The 10,623-nt window shown below is 54.6% G+C and overlaps 1 protein-coding gene across 2 annotated transcripts; it reads left to right on the plus strand.

Moving 5' to 3' along the window:
- The first annotated feature begins 958 nt into the window (after positions 1-958).
- On the plus strand, positions 959-10,309 carry LGALS12 (galectin 12). Of its 2 annotated transcripts, XM_019713889.3 has the most exons (9): positions 959-1,417; positions 3,147-3,235; positions 3,365-3,578; positions 4,404-4,523; positions 5,096-5,134; positions 5,739-5,765; positions 6,362-6,450; positions 9,378-9,528; positions 9,980-10,309. In XM_019713889.3, exons 1-9 carry the CDS (start codon positions 1,349-1,351, stop codon positions 10,124-10,126), a joined length of 945 nt encoding a protein of 314 aa, XP_019569448.3. In that variant the 5' UTR covers positions 959-1,348; the 3' UTR covers positions 10,127-10,309. The 2 variants fall into 2 exon arrangements, with proteins under 2 accessions (XP_019569448.3, XP_074192613.2); XM_074336512.2 differs by lacking the exon at positions 9,980-10,309 and having other exon boundaries at positions 6,523-9,480.
- The last annotated feature ends 314 nt before the right edge of the window (positions 10,310-10,623 follow it).

A 10,623-nucleotide genomic window follows, 5' to 3' on the forward strand; every position in this document is an offset into this window, starting at 1 on the left:
AAACGTTAACATACATCAGAATCTGAGTTTAAGTGCAGATTCCTGGGCCCTACCCCCAGAGATTCCTCTTCAGTAGGTCTGGGTGGGGCCCCAACGTTTGCATTTCTAACAAGCTTTTAGATGATGCTGATGCAACCCTTAAGTAGCAACTAAGATGTCTCCCCCCCACTGCCTGTGCACTCGCCCCTCCTTCTAAGGAGCCTTCACACTTCCCTGCACTTGAGCCTTTGCCTAGCCTCACCCTGCCAGGAATTCCTTGCTGCCAAGTCTGACACTGGTCAGATCCCAGACTTCCCAACTCATGATAAAGTTGAGTGGTTATGCTGCTTCTTAAAGGGAAAGCCTTATTGGAATTTAAACCAAACCTGGACGGATTCTAGTCCAAAGGATCATGGGGAAGCTTGATAAAAAAGCAGATGTCTGGGTCCACCCCACAGATACAGACCTCCCTTGGAAACACAAACTGCTGTGGTCACCTTTTCTATATACAGATGAACAAAGGGAGTTCCAGAGAGGGCAAGTGACTTGTCCCAGGGCACACAGCACGTTAGAGCAGAGGCTGAGCAAGAACCCAGGTTTCCTTGGGTGTAGCTGTGTGCCCCCCACCCCACTGCACCACGCTGCCTTTTCTGAGCCTAAGTGGGCTGTCCTCTCTCCCTGCCCTTTCCTCACATCCCCCACCCACTTTCTTGTGACACCAGTTGGGTCCTGGCACTTTCCGCTGATGCTGAAATGGGGCTCCAGGGGACTATAAAACTTACAAAATTGAGAAGAGTGGGGAACAGGGCAGGGAAATAAGGGAAAGAAATGAGAACCTTTTGTGGGGCGGGAAAGGAAGGGAGGAGAGAAGCCAGTCAATGGTATCCAGGAAGCTGGGGCGGGACTTCTCCTGGGACGTGCCCACGTGTACCACTAACTCTGCCTCTGACCAGGCGAGGGCTCAGAGGGCAGCCGGGGAAACCACAAACCACTCCTGGCCCCCAGGAGCCAGCTTCTTGCTCCCATCTGTGAAGGCCAGCCGAATGCTTCAGACCCAAAGGGGCTATTTGGTTGGTCAGTTAGTGCGAGTTTCTTACTCCTGGACGCGGATTTCTGCTAACAGCCCCAGTCCAGCCAGTGCAGCTAGAGCTGGGGGGTGGCACCAGGGGTGGACCGCTGCCCTCCCAGACTTGCCCTCCCAGTCCTCCTCCAAGCGTCATTAGGACCCTGCAGGGCGCAGGTGAGAGTAACAGCTGGTACAGCTGCCCCAGGCACTTAGGATCCTGGCTGGGAAAGGTGAGTCAGTCCAGTGGGCGCAGGGCTCCTAGAATCAGGATCGGCAGCTCCACTTGCAGTTGCCCCACCCCCGATGTCACCTGGAGAAAAACTGGACCCGCTTCCTGACACCTTCATTCTGCAGCCACCAGTCTTCCACCCGGTGAGCAGCCACTTAGATTTGGAACCTCCCAGGTCCCGGGGCACCTCCCTTCCAGCTGGGTCCAGACTCCCTGGGGGTGGGATAGAGAGGCCCTCAGTCTTGGGGCTGCTTCCCCCGCATCTGCCCCCAGGTTCTGGAAAGTCCCTCCTGAGCTTAGCAAAGTGGCAGGCCAGTTAATTCCCACTTGGGTGTGAATGACTGTTGGGCTCACAGGGTCATTGCATTTTAAAAGTAATAGAGCCTGGAGACACAATGCTGGGCCCCTACTGCATGATGGGACTGGAGGATCTAGGGGGCGTGGGGAGTGTCACTGGGGGGACACTGAGCACCTAGGAATAGCAGTTTCATCTACAGCCTGGAAAGGAGTCAGGTCAGAACCTGCAGCTCAGGGACAGGGTGGGGGCTTCCTCCCTTCTTCCCTCTGCTCAGTGCGCATGCAGATTTTCTGAAGCCTGGCCATGCTTTATAGGAGGCTGAACTCCCAGTGGACTCCACCCTCCCACTAATGAGCATTAATTATCGCTTTCTCTTTACTTGGCCCTCTTCTCCCATAAGAGCTGCATCAGCTCAGTTAATTACAGGCCAGGCCTGGAGCCTGGGAAGTGGGAGAGATTGAAGTGCTGAACCTAGCTAAGCTGTGAGTGCTCTGGCCATCCAGCCTCCCCCCACCTCCCAAGGTGCTGGGGTGATGGGGTGAAGCAGCTGCCCAGGTTACAACTGCTCCTTGCTTTGACAGCTGTGCTGTTGGGTCTCAGCTCTCTCTAGGTGGCTTGGGCTTCTGAAGGCTGCTGGGAGTTGCAAGACCATGTGAAGGCCAGTCTTCTGACATTGCCCAGTGTGTACCTACTGCGTGTCCTCGTGTGCTCTGCGAAAACATCTGTTCAGAGCCCACACTGTACCAGGCCGGGCACTGAGCCTGTGGAAGGGAAAGACGGGGCTTCAGCTTCAAGGGGCCTGTGCCTCCCAGTGTAGACAGCCAGACACATGTTTCTCTGTAAGCCAGTAGGCCAAAGACCAAGCTATCCATACCAGCTAAGCGTTCTGGGGAAATAATTCAGGCACCAAAGTGGATGATGCTTGAAGAAGGTGTCAGAGAAGATGTCGGAAGCCTTGAAAGTCAAGATGCATTTCTCAGGGTGGAGGGAGAGCAGAAGAAACAGCCCCAGACGAGTAGGGAGTTGTAAATGTATGTGTTGTGTTCTAAGAATGCCAGGCAGCTTCTATGAGGAGGAAGGTGAGTCTGGGAAGGTAGGCTGGGCCATTGTTAGGTATGTCTCCAGACGTCCACGTCAGGGTCTAGTCTCAGGTCCCAATTTGTTCATCCTTCTGCCTCCCAGAACCCTAACTCTGGCCAATAAATAGTGCTCAGGAAGCCTCAAAACCAGTTTTCTGGAGGCCGGGGTGGCATCCAGGGCACAGCAAGCCTCACTGGGAACACTATTGTACTCTGGGAGCTGGGCAGCGGGGCTGGGCTGGTGCTCCAAGGGGGCAGTTGAGCTGAATTTGGCTTCTCCAGGGCAATGTGGCTTTGACATGTGAAGGCCACATGTCAGGAAAGGGGAGTAGGTGGAAGAGAACATTTCAGAGAAAACTAATTTTTCTCCATGAGAACATTCTGTTAAGGACAGGAGAGTTGAGTTTTCTTATTCTTCCCTCTGCCCCTCTTTGACATAAGGGTCCCTCGGCCCTTTTTCCAAATGTGTATGGATGGGTTTCTCCTCTTGTTCAGGTGGTTCCTTATGTCACGACAATTTTTGGTGGCCTGCGTGCAGGCAAAATGGTCATGCTACAGGGAGTGGTCCCTCTAGAGGCACGCAGGTAAGGGGAGTGCTCCACGGAGGTGCTGGCGCTCAGCCCAGAGGCATCAGCTGGGGGTTCCTCTCTGCCTTCGGGGTCTCTGGGGGTCTCTGAGAGGAAGTGCCCTTTGATAGCCTCGTGTCCCACCAGGTTCCAGGTAGACTTCCAGTGCGGCTGCAGCCTGCATCCCCGGCCAGATATCGCCATCCACTTCAACCCTCGCTTCTACACCACCAAGCCCCATGTCATCTGCAACACCCTGCACAATGGGCTCTGGCAAGCTGAGGCCCGGTGGCCCCACCTGGCCCTGCAGAGAGGAGCCAGCTTCCTCATCCTGTTTCTCTTTGGGAATGAGGAAATGAAGGTAAGTGGGAGGGCATCGGCTGTCTAGAACTTGTGTCCTTCCACCCCACCTTCCTTCCGCTGAGTTCCTGTGTCACTGTGTTAGAGGCAACGGGGGAGGGGCCGAGGACAGAGAGGACCAAGGAGCTGCCAACCTGCCCGGGGTCCACATAGCTTGGTACACGTGGCAACAGGTCAGCTCTATGGTGCCTGGCCCTGGAGAGGGTGCGCTGCCATAGTCACAGCTTGTAAGCTGAGAGCAATATGCCGATATGCCGGGCACTGATCTAAGCCCTTAAACAGCGGCTCATGGAATCCTCACACAACAACCCATGAGGAGGGTTCTTTCATTCTCCCCATCTCACAGCTGAGGGGGCAGGGGACAGGGAGAGAGAACTTGAAGGCTGTCACAGCTGATGTGAACTGCCAGAAAGATGACAGGGACCTTCAAACTTCTCCAGGGGGAGGGAGCTGGTGAGAGCCAGCAGTGGAGGGAGAGACCCCGGGGCAGGGTCCACGCAGCCTCCCGAGCCTGTTTCCTCACCTGTGCATAGGAATCCTGCTGCTGCTGGCAGGTCTGCAGAGAGGCAACATGAGGGACCGCGTGGGGAAGTGCTATGGCAGAGGCAGAGAGGGGCGTTGAAAGATAGCTCCGTTCCAAGGCCAGCTCTGCCATCTGCCAGCTCTGCAACTTGGGAAGGTCACATGGGCTTCCCAAGCTCAGGCACCTTGTCTGCAAAATGTACCTGCTTCATAGAGTTGAAGCTAAATGAGGAACATTCCAGGTAAGAGTGCTCACCGATGCCTGGCATGAACTCAGCGAGCCAGCCCCTGTGCGTCTCTCCAGGTGAGCGTGAATGGACAACACTTTCTCCGCTACCGCTACCGGCTCCCGCTGTCTCGTGTAGACACCCTGGGCATATTTGGTGACATCTTGGTGAAGGCTGTTGGGTTCCTGAACATCAACGTAAGTTCCCTTGGAGCCAAGGCCTGGGTGGCAGCGGCTTCCGACTTCCCCTGCTGCCTGGACAGACCTGAGACCTCCTCCCGCCCCAGACAACCCCTGTCACACCAGTTATAGCCAAGGTGGAGGGGCCCCATGGAGGTGTTGGATATGAGTGGGATGAGGGGAAGAGAAGGTGACTATAGAAGGAGGCCCAAAGAGCCTCAGACGGAAGTCTGTACTGGCTGTGGGGTCTGGTCAACACGGAGGAGCAATGGCTAAGAGGCAAGTCACTTGGAGAATGGGAGCCAAGGAGCCCAAACATAGCTGCTGGCTGTGTCACTTCTACCTGAGGAGCTTATTAAAAGTGCAGATTTCTGGGGCCCTCCACCAGAGATTCTGATTGGGTACAGCTGAGGCGAGGCCTGGGAATCAGCATGTTTACAATGCTGGGTTTGAGAACCACTGATGAGACCTATGGGGAGAATGAGGAGCTGTCAAGGCCAAAGTGGCCTTTGCCCACATCCTGGGCACAGGCAGGGCAGGCAGGGGCCAAAAAAATGAATCCTGTTGTTGCTTTTTCTCTTTCCAAACAGCCGTTTTCAGAGGGCAGCAGCGAGTATCCAGTTGGATACGTGAGTCTCTTGGGAGCAAGGTGGGCCCTGCGGTCCAAGCCACAGGAGCTGAGCTGCTGGTTCTCCTTCCTCCCCCAGCGTGACCTGCCACTCGCTGGGCTGCTGCTCTCCTGGCACAGGCCCAGCTGCCCCTTTCCTCACTGCATGGTTGCCATGGATACAGCTGGCTCTGCCTCAGTCCCTGGAGAGCCTGGATTTGCCTCTCCTAGTCTGGGAAGGTGGATGGGGGTGGGATGGCTGCCAGAAGGGGCAGGGCCCGTATTCCTTTCAGAAGTTCCCTTTAGGTTCCAGCTTTCAATTCCCAGAGCAACCCTGAGTGGTAGCTGGGGTTGGCCTGTAGGGCAGAAGGGGAGGTGACGCCCGAGTATTTGCCCAAGGCCATCAGCGAGTGAATGAAAGACCCTCGTTCTGTTCTTCCCCATTATTCCAGAGCTGGTGTCCATCTGAATTCAGGAGGACCCCACTGGGGCTCCAATCACTCACCTGTATTGTCTCTGAGAGAGAAAAACCCCAAATATCCCTAGTTTTTAATGATATCAACAGGTTCTCTTTCATTGAGCAAATACCACGTGATCGCTATGTCCCCTCTTTCTTTCCTTGACAGCCTTTCCTGCTGAAGAGCCCCAGACTGGTGAGTGACCTCCCTCCTCATTCAGGTGGAGGTGTAGTCCCTCACCTGCCCCATCAGGGGTCGAAGGGCATTCCCACCTGGTGGGAAATGCCCTCAACATCAGGGTTTCCCCTCCCTTCATAGACAAGTGCAGGCTGTGGGTGGGCCCGAAGCTTCAGGCTGAAGCTCCCGCTGCATTTGACCTTTTTGTCGTTTATTCTGCACACAATTATTTGATACTCTTCTGGACCGGGCTCTAGGATAGAGGGACCAACCAGTCCCAGGTCTCCAGGCTGGTGGGGAGGCAGACCAATGAATGCACAGTTACACTTTGGGGTGCAGCGATGGGGGACATATGTGGTATCACAGCACAGAGGGGACTGAGCTCAGGCTGGAAAGGCCAGGGAGACCAGAGCACAGGAGGCCAGACCTGCAGTAGGTGTTTAATAAATGAGCAGAGCTCAGTCTCCTCCTGGCTGCAGGCCTAGCGGCAGAGATTTACCAGCTCCAGGGCCCCCCAGCCCCTGAGGGTAGCCCACAGAGCCGCTTAGGGGGCAGTACCCCTCCCTGAGTCCCTCTGTGAGTCGCATTCTTATTCATCTCCCGTGTTCCTCCAGGAGATGCCCTGCTTACAGCCCCTTCCTCGGGGTCTCGGGCCCGGACAGGTCATCGTGCTGCGGGGGCTGGTCTTGCCAGAACCCAAGGAGTAAGTACACAGATGGAAGGAGGAGAAGCATCTCTGAGCCAGGCATGAGTTTTATGTGCATTCCCTCTTTAGTGTCCAAGGCCACCATGTAACCCCCATCTTGCACAGGAGGAGACAGAGGAACACAAAGAGAAGTAAGCTGCCCAGGGTCGCAGAGCCTGTGGAAGGCAGGGTGGGATTGGGACCAGGGCTCAGGCTGCTTTCGCGGTCCCAGCAGCCCCAATTCTGGGAGTATCTTCCCTGCCTGTACACCTGGTCAGGCCAACCAATCTCTCCTCGCAGATCCCCTCTGAGGCCTCAGGAAAGGCCCTTGAAAGGTACAGGCTGAGACCTAGAGCGAGGATGCGACCTCCCTCAGTGACACAGTGCGTGGTTTAGGAAACACAGCCAGGCAGCCCAGAGAGGAGGCCTGGTGCTGGGAAGTGGGGACTTGGAGCGACAGTTACCAAGTGAATGCTGCCTAAATTCTCCCCCAGGGGGCACTCGTGCTCCATTTCCCAAACCTGCGGGCTCAAAGCCTATCAGACAAGGGTGTCTCTTTTTTCTCTTTTCCTTGCTTTCTCTTGTCCTTCTTTCCTTCCTTCCTTCCCTCCCTCCTTTTCCCCTTCTTTCTGAAATTGCATTGGATTTCATGACTTTTCTGGGCCAGACTGCCTGGGTTTGACATCTGCTGATGACACTTAGTACCTGTGTAACTTCAAAGCTATTACTTTTCCTTTCTGTGTCTGTTTCCTTGTCTATAAAAAGGGGTTAATCGTGCTTGCTTCAGGGTGGTGTGAATGCTCAGAATTGTGTCAAGCACATAGTATGTGCTCCACAAATGTGCTAGTATCAGAATTCTCTCGGTGGAGGCGCAGGGGAGTGAGGGGAGCGCCCTCTGTTCTCCTTTTGTTTTGTTTTCGTTTTTGAAATCATTGACCTCACTAAACCCTTGCCTTGCATACTCTTGAGTTCTGGGACAGGCGGGCCACACCACCCTGGACAGTGTGGGCCTCCAAAGCCAGGCACAGCTGGGTTGGATTCCTGGCTTTGCCTCTTGTAAACTGTGGTCATGGGCAAGTTCCTACACCTGTCTGAGTCTGGACTGCTGAGTTTCCCCATCAGAAAAAAAGGAGAAACATAAGCCCAACCTTATAGGGGAAATGAAATAGTTCCCAGGGACAGAAAGAACACCTCCCCCACAACCACTTCCACACAAAAACACACACACACAAAAAAAAACAAAACCTGGAGACATGAGACCAGTTTCATATCCTAACTCAAAGTCACATAGTTATTAGTGGCACAGCAAATAATAAACTGCTCTTTCTGAAGGCCCATCAATTCATGTCCCCTCAGCAGCCTGACAGGTCACATGAATAGTGAGCCACCAAGTTGGGAAGATGGTGAAGTGAAAAGAATATTTCCATAGACCTACTTATGCCAGCTCTTCTGAGTGATTTTAAAGGAAGTCTGGAAGCCATCTCTTATCTAAACTCTCTCCATTTTTGAATATGGTATTACTTTAAAGTTGAAGACTAGTACCAACCAGCCAGAACATTTGGCCATGAGTCACCAATGTCAAGACTTAGCACAGTGGTTGACACTTAGCACACAGCCTACAGTAAACGCTGCTGCTGCTGCTATTGTGGTTTTCTGAAGGCAACTATGGTTTGAATTAGACAAAAAGAGTCAGAAATGAAAGTCATGGGGTTCAGTTGACTAAAAAGTTGTCCTTCCTCCCTACCCTCCCTCCAAGCACTGAGGATATGGGGACTGGCTGCAGCCTCAAAAAGCTTCAGCAGAGCTTCAGTGGGTCTCCAGAGCGAGGCCGTTACCCAGCCGAGGGCTGTGCTGGACGGGGCAGAGGTGGGGGGACATTGAGGCCTCCAAGAGTCCCCAGGCCAATTGGAAGACAAAGCCTTTTCTTGGGAGGAGCCTGGGAAACAAGTTTGGAGCCGGGGCTGGCCAGCTCCCAGTCACAATGGGGCTAGAGCCTCCATGCAGGCCACTCTCCAAGGTCCCTGCCTTTCAAGCTTCTGCCCAGCAGCGAGCCCTTGCATTCCCCTTCCCAAAACTGGAAATGTATGGAGTGTCCTCCTGTAACAGATCCACCAGTAGTCCCTGAAAGGCCCATCAGGGCAGGCCCTTTCCACACTTGGCCCCGCATCTGGATCCTGCATCTCCTCAACTCTCAGCTACTTCCTGCGGGGGCTCAGTCAACAGCTTCAGAGAGGTTGACACTGGAAACTCCCTAGACAGAATCTGGCTGTCCTAACTGAGAGGCAGCTGCGAGGTAGTCTTTGTATTCTAAAGTATTGGTTTTTAAACAATAGGTGTGATTTGAGTGCTTATTGTACACCAGGTGCTATTCTAAGCAGTTTGCATACCTGCGGTAACTCATTTAATTCTCATAACAACCCCACAGACAAGTACAATACTGTTGTTGTCCCCCACATTACAGATGAGGAAACTGAGGCACAGAGACATTGACTTACCCAAGGGCACAGGACTAGAATGTAACAAAGCCGGGGTTGAACCCAGGCAGCCCCGCTCTTACCCCTATGCTATTTGCAGAACACTGAAGCCAATACCTGGGACACAGTAGTTAACAAATGTTAGCTACTACTAATATAATTATCCCCATTATGAAGAGGGGAAACCGAGGCTCGGGTAAGGTCGTTTGCTACCTTGCAGCCAGTGAGTGGCAATGTGAGGATTCAATCTCAGCTGTGAGACTCCATCAGGTATTTCCATTCTGAGCTGTTAGTGTCCAAGTGCTTGCTTCTGGGCTGGAGGGGGGAAGGTGGAATCTGCTCAGCCTTCCAGCTGCTCTCCCACTGCCATCCCTCCCCTCAAGGCCCAGCAGCCGCAGTCCAGAGGAAGCAGGGAGCCATGGCCTGAGGGCTCCGGAGCTGAGTCGAGCCTTCTTGGGCCCCTTCCCGCAGTTTCACGCTGAGTCTGCTGGACGAGGCTGCACACGTTCCTGTGACACTTAGGGCTTCCTTCACAGACAGAACTCTGGCCTGGGTCTCGCCCTGGGGACGGAAGAAGCTGATCTTGGCCCCCTTCCTCTTCTACCCCCAGCGATTCTTCGAGGTAGGTCTGAGCCAGGCATTCCCAACCAGGAGACCAGGGGTGAGAGAGGCAGAGCTCGCTGGGGAGAACATCCATGCCAGTGCTCTCCACCCTCCGTGCCAGAGCCAGGCATCCCATGCCCAGGAACCCGGGCATAATCACTCGGGGCGGGCCCTGGCATCGGCATTATTAAAAAGCCTCCCTAATGACTCCAGTGCACAGCCAGGGTTGAGAACTTCTCCTCCAGGGGAGGCAACCCGTTACAGATGGTGAAACTGAGGCCCAGGGCTGGAAAGATCCATGTGGAAGGGCTGGTGACAAGCTGGGCCGTAGTCCTGGTGTGTTCCACCCCTGGGTGCCCTATGGGTCCAGTTGGTCCTCTGAGGGGAGGAGGGGCTCCCTGGTCTGGGCATCAGGTGGGCAGCAGAGGGTCCATCAGGAAGCCTGCAGGCCTCATGCCCTCCTTTCCCAGGTGCTGCTCCTGTGCCAGGAGGGTGGGCTGAAGCTGGCACTCAATGGGCAGGGCCTGGGGGCCACCAGCCTGGGCCAGCAGGTCCTGGAGCGGCTGCGGGAGCTCCGGGTCAGTGGCAGTGTCCAGCTCTACTGTATCCACTACTGAGGAGTGAGCCAGAGGAGAGGGTATCCAGCCCACACCTAGGGCTCCACAGTCTGGCCCCACTCCCCTGCCTTCATCAAAGTGTCCAATTGTCACCACCATGTCTGCAGGGGTATCAGGCCCCACAATAGAGGGAGGGCACACAGTGTGAAGGTTCCTCCAGCTGCGCACCCCCCTCCCCCCCGCTACCCCCCCCCACCCACACACACACACCGTGAGCCTGGGACTGACCTCCACTTTCCTTCAGGGCCCACACAAGGAGGCAGGTCTTGTAGCCTAAGAAGGACCCTCAAAATTCAGGGCCTTGAAGAATTTAGACATTTATTTCATTCTCATCTAACAATTCTAGAGAAAATGTCCTGGTCAGGGGAGCAGCTCTGCACCCTGTGGACCTTCAGGGTCATCGTTGTCATCATTCCACCCCCACCCCCCCCAAGACAGCATCACCTGCTTCCTATCACTTTCCCACACGTTTCATTCTGCTAAGAACCTGGTGAGGT

This window comes from Rhinolophus sinicus, chromosome 14 (assembly GCF_057876585.1).
Source record: "Rhinolophus sinicus isolate RSI-liver-muscle chromosome 14, RSI-T2T, whole genome shotgun sequence".
Taxonomy (NCBI): Eukaryota; Metazoa; Chordata; class Mammalia; order Chiroptera; family Rhinolophidae; genus Rhinolophus; species Rhinolophus sinicus.